This window comes from Malus sylvestris, chromosome 6 (assembly GCF_916048215.2).
Source record: "Malus sylvestris chromosome 6, drMalSylv7.2, whole genome shotgun sequence".
Taxonomy (NCBI): Eukaryota; Viridiplantae; Streptophyta; class Magnoliopsida; order Rosales; family Rosaceae; genus Malus; species Malus sylvestris.
The window spans coordinates 8,159,010-8,172,136 of NC_062265.1; the positions used below are offsets into that span (position 1 = coordinate 8,159,010).

General features: G+C 36.1%; 1 protein-coding gene across 2 annotated transcripts; it reads left to right on the forward strand.

Moving 5' to 3' along the window:
• Window positions 1-8,127: 8,127 nt before the first annotated feature.
• Window positions 8,128-11,771, forward strand: LOC126626655 (pentatricopeptide repeat-containing protein At5g47360-like). Of its 2 annotated transcripts, XM_050296032.1 has the most exons (3): window positions 8,128-9,829; window positions 10,795-10,924; window positions 11,490-11,771. In XM_050296032.1, the coding sequence occupies exon 1, from the start codon at window positions 8,233-8,235 to the stop codon at window positions 9,664-9,666; it is 1,434 nt and encodes a 477-aa protein (XP_050151989.1). In that variant the 5' UTR covers window positions 8,128-8,232; the 3' UTR covers window positions 9,667-9,829; window positions 10,795-10,924; window positions 11,490-11,771. The 2 variants fall into 2 exon arrangements, with proteins under 2 accessions (XP_050151989.1, XP_050151988.1); XM_050296031.1 differs by lacking the exon at window positions 11,490-11,771 and having other exon boundaries at window positions 10,795-11,095.
• Window positions 11,772-13,127: the final 1,356 nt, after the last annotated feature.

The following is a 13,127-nucleotide window of genomic DNA, read 5'->3' on the forward strand; positions in this document are numbered from 1 at the left end:
AGCCAATTAAACCCATAACCATCAAAACATTCCTTTATGTTTAAATTAGCCAATTAATAATAATAAATTGGCTAATTAAACCTAAACTAAACCCAAAAACCCAAGTGATGGCCAGCCACTTCCTATCCCTATAAAAGTGATCCCATTCTCACCAAAAAGCCATTCCAACACTTTGGTAAAAATCCCAAAATTCTCTAAACATTCTTTCTCTCTAAATTCTAACTTTGGCATTGGAAGTTCTTCGGCCAAAGCCCCCCCATTCATCGTGGGCGCGTGAGGCTCTTGGCCTTAACCTAAGGTGTTAATTGTTTTGTAGGTGCAAAATTGTCCAAGATCAAGGAGGAAGAAATTTGCATCCACAAATTGGTCCTTTCATTGAGAGAAGAAATTCACACTCGTAGAAGACTCTCGCATAAAAAAGGCTTTTCTCTATTTTCTAGTCTACTTGTATTTTTTCGTATATTCTTATTATTAGAATTTTTTATTTGCAAAGATTCTTTGATAAAACATAAAAGAAGAACACAATGGCTAGAAATTTAGAAAATTCTATGAGTGAAAATTCTAATATCCAAGGAATGGGACCACTGCAATCCACGAGGTTAAATGCGACAATAAGTGGAAAGGCACCACCACCACGAGTTTCCACCACGGGAACTAGGGGTGGGTTCAAAAAACCGAAAACCGAACCGAACCGAAACCGAAAAAACCGAACCGAACGAAAAAACCAAACCGAATTGAAAAAACCGAACCTAACCGAATTGTTTTGGTTTGGTTCGGTTTTAGTGATCTAGAAACCGAACCGAATCGAACCTAACCGAATTAATTAAATTAATTTTTTTATTTAATTATTTGTTTTGGGTATTATTTTCTAAACCCAATTTGTAAGTTAAAATGTGCTAAACCCAATGTGTTGCCAAACTTTAAGCTCCAAATATTAAAAAAAGGCCTATAAAAACTCTAAACCCTAACCTATTATTTCTCCCCCATATAAGGTTCTGGAACCAAACCTCCTCCTGAAGTACATACATCCATCTCCATAACACTGTCTACTTCTGCCCCAGCTTTCTTTTCCAAATCTACTCTCATATAACATGTAACAGAATCCATAAACATTTATTTCGGGTAGATTACTTGCTTAATTTGTGATGGAAAAGAATCCAACACACACTAAATAAATCCACCAATAGATAACATCCAACGAACTAAATCTTATTCGAGTTTGTTCTTCTCCTAATGGAGAAATTCATTATCTTATGATGCTTCTTTCCTTGATATCTTTCAAGAAAACTATTCTAAAGTGTTACCATTCCTTGGATCAAATCTAAGGATGTAAATACTTTAGACGTCTTACTCATCAACTTACATTTCTTGAATTCTTTGAAACCTTTTGCAAAGTATTCGGACTTGTGTTTATTTAAAATAAACTATAGTCTAACCGAGGGTGATCTTCGGTGAATGTCATACAACATGAGTAGTATTATGTTGTGGACAAGTGCCACTAACATCTAAGTGAATTAACCTCAACATCTTTGTGATTCTTTATTCTTTCCAAAAGAATAAAGATTCGAACATTTCGCCTCTATACAATTTTAACAAGAAGGTATTGGATCCGGATCTAACGATCCAAAGCATCCATCTATGACCAACTCGTAATTTATGTTTTAGAGGTATCACAACTCAGTTGGGATTAGTCACTACCTTGCAACCTTTTGGGTTTTAAGCATCATTATATTCTAAACAGTTAACATTACCATATCATCTCTACTATAGAGACAATCAATTAGATTACTATAATCCAATCATTGATTAATAAAGAACAATGTTTTGTCAAACAAAACATTCATCCATCTCTACTATAGTGACGGAATTAAGTTCCTTAAAATTGGAATGTAAAGACTATCTTTGGTTTTTCCAATTTCTTTGGTAGTTCATATGAGGAAGTAAGTACTATCTGCTTTCGCAGAGATCTATATTTTATTCACGTTCCGAATGTGAAACACCATTTTCTTCTCTCATATATCTTCTACTTCTTATTAGTCACACTTTTACAACGATTGTAAAACATAGTTACTAATACGGAATCAAGCATTCAAGTAGAAGAACCAACTGTTTTGAACTTTTCAAGAACAATTTACAACACCTTCGAAAGGTGTGTTCTTGACACTTGCAAGACATTTCTTGCAAATACCCCTTCCAATGTCCATCCTTTCATAAAGAAAGTTTGTTCCCTTGGAGTTAATTTTATCTTCTTCATTTGACTTCTCATTTGACTACAATAGTCATGGTCCCTAAACTCCTACTATCTCTCTTGAAACTTATTTCAATTGTGTTATACACATCAAACATTTTGGAGAGCATGTGTTTATTGTTCACTATATAGTTTACAATAAACTTAGTGAACCATTAGGATAGGGACACAAAGGTGAAGTCCTTGCCTAGTTTCCGTCTCGTTAAGTGGTTTATCACTTCAACACTCAATGATTCAAAATCATCATAAATCCATGTTGATGGACTATTTTTGTCAAACAACCATTATGTTCTAAACATAATTACAAACTTTCAAGAGTTGTTCAAGGCAACTCTCATTTCTTCATACAACAATTTGTAAGTGAAGAATCATGGCACATAAAGTGTCCATGCCCTTGTGCTTACTTCTAAAGTTCCTTGTTTATGTAACAAAGAAACAAGCACTAATGTTTGCATTTAACTAAGAGTTGTTCAAAGCAACTCTTATTTCTTCATACAACAATTTGTAATTGAAGAATTATGACATTAAAAGTGTTGTCCTCTTTATGATAGACTTTTTCTAACATATTCTTCTAATGATACATTATCAATAGGAAGATTGTGAGGATGAGACTACTTAGGTACATTTACAAGCCATTAAAGACAATCTATGGTTTTGTAGTACCAAGTCCGGAAACTAAAGCTTTCGGCTTTTATTTGTCAAGTGTTGGATAGCGTTTGCAAATATATTAGTAAATAAATACATAACGAATATAAATTGATTGATTTTAAGCCATTTGATCCGGGTCTTTAAATCAAATAGCACCACCCACTATTTTTGGCAAATTCCATATCCCTCATTGGAATTCGAGAGTTTTGGAGGAAACTCTTAGTAGGGTATGGGAGACTCACTACTACCAAGCCCACCTCACAATGATATGATGTTGGCTAGCATTAATAATAATGAGAGAGTACGCTTACTCATTTGCATCTCTTGCAAGTACCCATTTATTTGGCCTCTAGAAAACAATGCCTCACGATGATACGATGTTGGCATCATTTCTCTTAGTTAAGTTCTTTCCCACCATGCCGGTTTAGATAGGGGTTCAAGTATGACCTCACGATGATACGATGTTGGCCACACTCGTTGCCTACCTTAACCTCATCAAATGTTTTAAATAAACTCCTCCTGAGCATAAGCATGCACTTTGCACTCCCCCATGATAGGGTGAAGGCGGTGTACAAGTCATAAACGATTGGAGCCTACCACGGTGGAAGGCCACGAAAGAGTGTTCAAAGCACTCTCACGCTTATCAAACTTAATAATGGTTTGGTTTGAGGGTTTTAGGTCTCATCACATATAAATATTCATTTTAATCTTTATTAAAACAATTTTGGTCCTATTACAACTATTGGTCCATTTGATTGAATTTAGTTGTATATAATACTCCCACTATGCTTATAAAACGGTTTTTAAAGCAAGAGTATATGATACTACTAACATAAACTTTGCATTCATTTGATGGACTATATAGTTGCCTTAGGGCCTTAGGATGACTATGAACCTTTGTTTAGATTCAACACGAGCCTAGTGTTGAATCTCGGTCTAGGGATGATGATTGATTTTAGTTACGCGTTTAATCACATTAAGGCGTGTTGTCTTAGGGGCGTTGGACCCTCTACTTCATTTTCATGCATATCAAATAAAGCAAGAAAGAGGTACTTCAAAGTAAAGATGAGCTTATGCTCATTACAACATTTGCATAATATAAATTACTTTAAAGTAAAGAAGAGCTTATGCTCTTTTACAACATTTGATCAAATCAAATTACAACCAAAATCTAATCTACACATTTCCATGGTTCAAATAAATTTGAAACGTCCTTTCACATAGCTCAATTATCGTAGGCTTAGGTTCATAATCACCCTTTAATTAATTAATACTTTAACTAATTAAATTGAATGCAACATTTTCATTTGGTTTTTGTATCCATAAAATTGATTTAAATGGAGCTAAATGAAATGAAAATCCAATTCTCATTTAAAGAGACAAAACAATTTTGTTCTCAACCTAATTTGGGCCATCATGCAATAACCACAACTTTTTGGGCTATATTGCGAAAACACAAACTTTTGGGGTCACTTTGTAAAAACACAAAAGTCCACTACTTCATGTAATTACAACTAGAACCCAAAAATTTCAATAAATTCAAAACTTCATTAAAGGAGCAAAACAATTTGTCCTTTAGCGTTTTTAGGCCTTAACGTCAAAACGTAAACTTTCGGGTCAAAATACAAATACATAAAAGTATCAAAACTTTATGTAATTGCATAAAAGCCCCAAAAATACCCTATTTAATAGGGTGGCCGGTTTTAGGGAGAAAAAAGGAGTGGAGATAAGTCCACAAAAATTTGGAAATTTTTCAACAAAGTCATAAAGCCTTGCAAGATATTTGTGACATAAATTCATGCAAGTGGTGTGTGTGAAAGGAAATTAATCCTTTCACACCCACCAATATTTCTTACACCTTTTAAATAAATATCTAACACATTTAAATATAAGATAAATCACTAAACAAAGACTATATGAAATTATCCAAAACTTTGAATCAAAACATCAAACTTTTTTGTTCTTGGCAAGAACATCAAGAACAATGAAGAATATCCATGAAAACCCATAAGAGCTCCATGAACATTTTCACTCAAAAAACATCCCAAAAACATTCAAACTTAAGGGAAATAACATACAACCATACTAGGGTACATAGGGGTTCCAAAAGTCACTTGAAAACACTTTTAACAAGTCAAACAAGAACCCAAAAATCCACCCTTTGGATTTGGCCGAATTTTCCCAAAAGCATGGCACCAAATTTTAGCTCCAATATTCATGCTCATATGAACTACATCTACAACATTTGAGATGGCAAATTTTCTAACAAAATTTACATTCAAAGAAACAAGAATAAAGCTTGTAACATATTACAGCTTTTAAATCAAAACTATGAACTACAAAACCCAAAAGGATTCACCAACTACTAGACCTAGGCTCTGATACCACTTGAATGATGATTTTGTGAAAAACATGTTAATTTGAGCAACATCTATAAGCATGCAATTAACAATTAAAGGCGGAATCATGCTAGCATGCACTCAAAAAACAAAACATTACCCATGAAATTCAAAGCCTAGTAGATTGGTGAACCAAGACTCAACTCAAAACAAAGTGAGTTGAGAAATGTATACCTTTGTAGATTCCTCTTTGCATAAGCAAAGGCTAATCACCCAAAGAGAGGGCCTTCATTCCTTGCATCTAAGATATATAGATTTGGACGGATGAAAAGGTTTCTCCAAGTTCTCAAAATAGAGAACCTCTAAGTCTCCACACCAAGGTTAGATTGGAGAGGAAATGAGTGACCTTGGAGGAGTGGGATTACTAGCTAATCCCTCCAAGGGAGCCGGCCTCCTAGAGAGAAAAAGAGAGACATGTTCTCTCCAATTTTCTCCAAAAGAAACCTTAATGAATTTAGGCTATAAAGTCCTTTATATAGTCCCTTCAAATAAGTGACCTAAAGAACCAAAAAGCCATTCTCTCTAACATGGCCGGCCATAAGGGTTTTATTGGGCTTTTGGGCCTTTGTGAATTAAGTTGTCATACAACTTAAGTCAATGGGCTTGACGTTCGAAGCCCATTGGGCCTTGAGGCCCAAAACTAACCCGTGGTCTTTTACGAACTTATTCGTTTGATTAATTAACATATTAATTAATCCTTGCCATAAATAATTAAACCATTTAATTATTCTTACTCATCTCCATTGTTTCTTCAATCTCCACCTTACACGGTGTACGATCCATTAGGTTCCTTTTAGCGAGGCAGTGGGCGATTAAAACAATTTCAAATCGATTGTGAATTGAAACTTACTTTCAATTCTCCCTTTAGTGATTATACACGTTTAGGGCTTCCACAAACCATGAGTGACACCTAGCAGCATATCATGGTTACCCAAGCTAATCAGAAGAGGTGGAGAACCTATTCAGTTTAGGATTACAAATGCAATACGGTCTTTCTCTAATACAATACTCTTGACCACATTGTTTGGTTTGATAGTTTATTCATGTCTACTATCCAATGTGATTCGTTTACTTATATGATTACCTTGAATGTGATTTGGAACGCCTTCCTAAATCTCATTCATACTCTGATAAGAGATTTTCAATCATATCATAGAGTATTCTCCCCCAAACGGTTTGAAGGTTAGAGATCCCTTGTTGCGCATTCAATTGTCTCCATGGCTAAGTGGTTTAACCCCAACGATGCCGTGGACACCCGCGGATGGGGTGACTTTGACATAATCAAAGATCAAGGACTTAACCACAAGACAACTGTGATGCCTCAGGTCAAAGGACTACTTTGCATTATCCCAACCACGAGTTCTCATATGACATGAATATGAGAACTCTTCGTTGATCGTGTTCAGTGAACTCATTCTCTATTGAGCACCTACGTACTTGTCTTGATGTCACACACACCAATGACTCGAGACTAGTCACTCTCCCTGAGAGAAGACACAGCACGTACTGATCTTAACGGATTGTCAATGCCCAATTGGCAATCCTATGATCAGGAACGTTTAGGATGTGTCTACGAAAGAATGGTCTCATGAATCTAACTTCTTTAGATTGCATTCTCCCAATCACATATTCCTTGGACTTATCGTTTAAGCATTTAACATTTATATGAGACGTCTCAAACAATAATCTTTGCCCTTTATATTTAAACTACATTAGTTTAACTTTGTGAAATGTCCGTAAAGTATCATCATATGATTGGTTTTAGGGCACATTTCCAACAGACACACCCTTCAGAGATGTCACGTCGACGTTCGTTATTTACGTCTATTTTCGCTTACATGTTCGTATTTGGAATATGATCTCGTCACTTTAGCTTAGTTAAAGAATTGAGTCCAAAGCAACTTTCCGAAAAACTAAAATATGTTTAGTATGTGTTCTTTTTTATTTGGAAAAAAAAAAAAAACAACTTGTTGTAGGCCTTTTTTTGCTAAGAAATTATAGAGAGAGGAAGAGGAGCGGCAATCAAAGAGAAAAGAGAGAATTTGGTGAATTATGTGGGATGATTTTTCACACCTTGCGCCTTTATTTATAGTTGTAATCCTTGTGTTTCAAGTAATAGATGACAACTAGGACACTATCTAAAATATATTATGGAACTATGTAACGATTCAATAAGATTTACACAATCACAATTCATAGTACTGCACCATATCTATATTTATTTATATGACAAAAGGTAATGCTAAGTAAACTAAATTGGAAATTAAATAATGTATCACTAATAAAAAAATAAGTATGTTAATCAACAATTCAATAAAAATTTGTAAACTAAATAACATAGAAGTTGATGATTAGATTATTACTTAAATTTTGATTAACGTGCTTATTTCTTATTGATGACACATCATTTAATTTGCAAATTTAGTCTACATCACCCATGAGAAAAAGGTAATAGCAAGAAGAATAAATTTGTAGACTAAATTTGCAAACTAAATGACATGAAAGTTGATAATTAGCTTATGAGTAATGCTAAAGAGACTAAATTTGTAAACAAAGTTTTGAAAACTAAAGGACATGGAAATTGATGATTGATTTATTACTTACACGTTGATAAACGTGCTTATTCTTATTGATGACATATTATTTATTTTACAAATTTAGTCTCCCAAGCATTACCTTAGATTATTACATAAGTGTTGATTAATGCATTTATTTCTTATTAGTGACATGTCATGAAGTCTTCAAATTTAGTCTATAAATTTAGTGTATTTAGCATTACTCCTGAAAAAATCTACAAATTTCAAAATTTTCTATGTTTAGCCAAAACACGGTCGTTTGGTTAGTTAGAGTGGCCGCCTTCTTCTTCCAGCTGCCTTCCCAGCACTCAGCATTTAGGGTTTAATCATATTTGGATCAAAACCCTTAAATTTCATTGAAATGATGAGCCTTTCTTCAATCTCCCGGTTCGTCTCCTCCTCTTTCGGCCTCAAAAATCACAAATTGTCAATCCTGCAGTTCTCTACGGCGGCGGCATCGGCTGAAACAGTGTACAATCACCTGCAGAGAAATGGTGGCAACGTAGAGGAAATCCTAGCGTCGAGTCAGGTGAAATTGGACTCCAAATATGTAAGTCAGGTTTTACAGAGATGCAATGGTAGCCAATCACAGATGGGTCTTAGGTTTTTCATATGGGCTGGTCTTCAATCCACTTATAGGCACAGTTATTTTATGTATAGCACAGCTTGTGAATTGTGTGAGATTAGGATAAAACCGACTGTGATTTTCGATGTTTTGGAGGCTTATAAAGTTGAAGGGTGCTTTGTTAATCTTAAGATGTTTAAGGTTGTTTTTAATTTGTGTAAAGAAGCTAAGCTTGCTGATGAAGCTTTGAGGGTATTAAGGATAATGCCGGAATTTGGTTTGCGTCCAGATACTACGGTGTATAATGTTATTATAAGGTTGTTTTGTGATATGGAAGATATGGATATGGCTGAAAGTTTGGTGAAGGAGATGGATTTGGTGGATCTTTGTCCCGATTTGATCACGTACATGGTATTGATCAAAGGGTTTTGTAATGTGGGTCGGTTAGATGATGCTTGTGGGTTGTTTAAGGTTATGAAGGAACATGGTTGTTTGCCTAATGCTGTGGTGTACTCGGCACTTCTTGATGGATTTTGTAGGTGTGATAACATGAAGAGAGCTTTAGAGTTATTGAAGGAAATGGAGAAGGAAGGTGGGGATTGTACTCCTAATGTAGTTACATATACATCTGTGATTCAAAAGCTTTGTGACAAGGGATTGTCGACGGATGCCTTGGTTATTTTGGACCGAATGGAAGCTTGTGGATGCGCCCCAAGTTGCGTTACAGTTAGTTCTCTTATTAAGGGTTTGTGTGTGGAAGATCGAGTTGAAGAGGCTTATAAGTTAATTGATAGAGTTGTTGCAGGAAGTAGTGTCAGCTATGGTGATTGCTATAGTTCTCTTGTTGTGTCCTTGGCAAGAGGTAGGAAACCTGAGGAGGCAGAAAAGGTCTTTAAGATGATGGTTGATGGCAGGGTCAAACCAAATAGTTTGGCCTGTAGCATTATGTTGAAAAAACTTTGTTTGGATGGTCGGGTGGTTGACGCTTTGTGCTTGTTTGATGAACTTAATAAAATGGAATGCTTGTCTTCCATCGACTCTGATGTTTATCCTGTTCTTTTAATGGGACTTTGTCAGCAAATGCATTTAGTGGATGCTGCAAAGCTAGCGAAAACAATGCTAAAAAAAGGATTTGAACTGAAAGCTCCTTACGTTGACAATATAGCTGAGATCCTGAAGAAATCTGGAGATGAGGAGTTAATTAAGAATTTGACTATAATTGCAAGGTGAAGTTGAACAAAAGAAAATCTTCATTTGTCTTGGAGGTTCCCATTTGTTTATCTGGTTGTGTTCTCCTACTAAACTCAAAGTCTCCGACCAAGAAGAAAACAATTGTTGAGTTGAGCTGGTAGTATTTGCATATGATATGTCTGGGAAGTGGAAATGACTAATGGTAATTCCTGGTAGCCGCTAAGTACTTTGACTTTATGTTGTTCTGAATTCATCAAGCTGATGCCTCAAATCTATGTGAATGATATATTGAATAGTGTTCATAAGTTCTAGTATAAGTTTGATAATTCTAGTTGGAAATATCAGTCTACTTCACTGCAATAGGAAAGCATGTGAATAAGCAAACTGCATTACTCCTTTTCTTTTTAGTTCTTTTATTAGATTTCAGCTTGTGTTTCTGTATTAGGAGAGGGAGGCAGAGGATTACGACTGCTGATTTTCAGATGGAATTTCAAATGTCTCTTCTTTTCCTTATGTTGTGGATGAAAGACGGTAGGTTTTTTGCTAGAACAGTTGCAGTCTCATTCTTGGTGGCCTGTGATTGTATATATGCAGTCTTGAATATGTGGATTTGAGGCTATGAAAATTTTATTCCTTTGAATAATTGAAAATGAGGCCAAGAATTTTCTCCTTTTCAACCGACCTCATGCCTGTACTATTCCTCTACCTCTTGGTGTTGAATGCCTTACTGGCTTTTCTAACATTCATTCAACTGCATTGGATTTCTGATCTAGTTTTGCTTCACGGTAGTTTATACATGGTCTTCTTTGATTTTTAGTTTTAATAAATATCTCTCGATCATATAATAAACGACGGGCACGCATAACAAAACTGTGAAGAAATTTGATCACAACTATTACTTTGTTAGTGTTACCGAGGTCTCTGTAGTCTGCTCATGGCATTAGTGAAGAATCTGCTCATGGCATTAATGAAGAAAAGTTAATCAAAACAGCGATAAGCTGATACAGTTCATCTATGCCTGAACTTTCTCTGTTACTTTAGTGTTACTGGTTCTTATGTATATAGTCCCATTTCTGAAGTTACTTTTGATATCTTGGTGCCTGTATTCTGTATGACCGGAATGTTTCTTCCAAGGCCTGACATTAACTTTGATGTATGAAATTACAGGATGACTTGGCTCCCATCATATATCTTAAATGGCCAGATGTAAATGGCTGGGCCTTAAGAGAATTGTGGACGTGTTGCAGTGACTTTGTTGGGATTATTTCAGTAGCTTACAGAACTAGGCACTTGCATGGTAAGTTGGAATTTTAGTTACATATTTAGCTCTCTTTCCCTCATCTTCTCTGACAAAGAAGTGATTTTGCTGATGGAGAGATGCTCATCTTTGTTCATCTTAATTATATGTTTTCAACAGTTTGACATGACACTGTTTTGATACCCAAGGAATCGTCATGGTTTAGATACATTTATTTTTTATTTTTTGAGACTCGAATGTCTCCTAGGTTGAGCAAACTAGTATTCAGCTACTTCCGCTCATCCATCCCTTAAATAGTTGCAAATTACGTATGTGATCAGCAACCGAATTGAATCTCAGGGCGATACAAACCTTTAAAACACAATTTTTATCATGGAATTATGTTATCTAGTCATATTGATTGTTCTTGAGAATTATGGAAAATTGTTCAAGCTATATCAGCTCGTTTTTCCTATCATGTGATGTAGTCCAATGTGGAATACTCTGATGATTAATTGCATATTAGTAAATTCTAAGCGTCAGAAGGTTTCGTTTTATGGTTCATAAAGTGGCCCGTGGTTCTTACACTTGTTTCTTAGCTGACAAACCTTTATATTGAGGACAGGATAAGTTGGAAACCTTATAAGAAACAAAAATAGACGACGAGGAAAGGCGACAAGAGAGGTAGGTATACCAGATAAGTGAAGTTCGTGATAGAACGACGAGGAGCTAGTTCCACCCCAATTTGATACCAAAGCACCAACCGTTGTACTTGATGTGCATCCTATACAGGTGCCTGTAGTCATTCAAAAGCTTTAGTGATTAGCTTCCTGGGTTCAGAGGGGAAATGTAATTGCTTCGGTTACGATTATTACTGCAAGTTTTTATGGCCATTGGGACTCCATTAGTTGGTATTTAAAAATTGTGAAATGACTTAGCCTGAGATTTATCATACTTTAGTGGTAGGATTAGAGCTTTAAATCACTAATATTAACCACTTAAACATGTCCAAAATTTTACTCGCCACCAAATGATGTAGCAATTGACATATAGGAGTGAGCTTGTTTGAAAATGCTTATTTAAATAGCACTTTTGCTCATTTGTGAGCTTCTATTAGGCACAATGAAATTTATCTTTATATATAAAGCCAACAACCCCTTTAGGGGTCACAAGCTTCACCAAAAAATTTTGGACAAAAATGCCTCCACAACAACAACAACAACAACAAAGCCTTTTCCCACTAAGTGGGGTCGGCTATATGAATCCTAGAACGCCATTGCGCTCGGTTTTGTGTCATGTCCTCCGTTAGATCCAAGTACTCTAAGTCTTTTCTTAGAGTCTCTTCCAAAGTTTTCCTAGGTCTTCCTCTACCCCTTCGGCCCTGAACCTCTGTCCCGTAGTCACATCTTCGAACCGGAGCGTCATTCGGCCTTCTTTGCACATGTCCAAATCACCGGAGCCGATTTTCTCTCATCTTTCCTACAATTTCGGCTACTCCTACTTTACCTCGGATATCCTCATTCCCAATCTTATCCTTTCTCGTGTGCCCACACATCCCACGAAGCATCCTCATCTCCGCTACACCCATTTTGTGTACGTGTTGATGCTTCACCGCCCAACATTCTGTGCCATACAACATCGCTGGCCTTATTGCCGTCCTATAAAATTTTCCCTTGAGCTTCAGTGGCCTACGACGGTCACACAACACGCCGGATGCATTCTAACACTTCATCCATCCAGCTCGTATTCTATGGTTGAGATCTCCATCTAATTCTCCGTTCTCTTACAAGATAGATCCTAGGTAGCGAAAACGGTCGCTTTTTGTGATCTTCGCTAGATTGCTCCGGTCATTAGTGTGGATAAGTATATAAATGGATAGAGATAGGAAAGCAAACACAAGATGTACGTGGTTCACCCATATTGGCTACGTCCACGGAATAGAAGAGTTCTCATTAATTGTGAAGGGTTTACACAAGTACATAGGTTCAAGCTCTCCTTTAGTGAGTACAAGTGAATGATTTAGTACAAATGACATTAAGAAATATTGTGGGAGAATGATTTCGTAATCACGAAACTTCTAAGTATCGGAGTGTGGAGTCGTCTTGACTTGCCTTATCTGTCTCATAGGTAGATGTGGCATCTTCTCTGGAAGTACTCTTCCTCCATCCAGGGGTGGTATCTTTAACTGGTGGAGATGCACAAGGTAATGTATCAATTTCACTTGAAGCTTACTTGTAGTTTCAGGCTTGGTCAAGCGCGATAC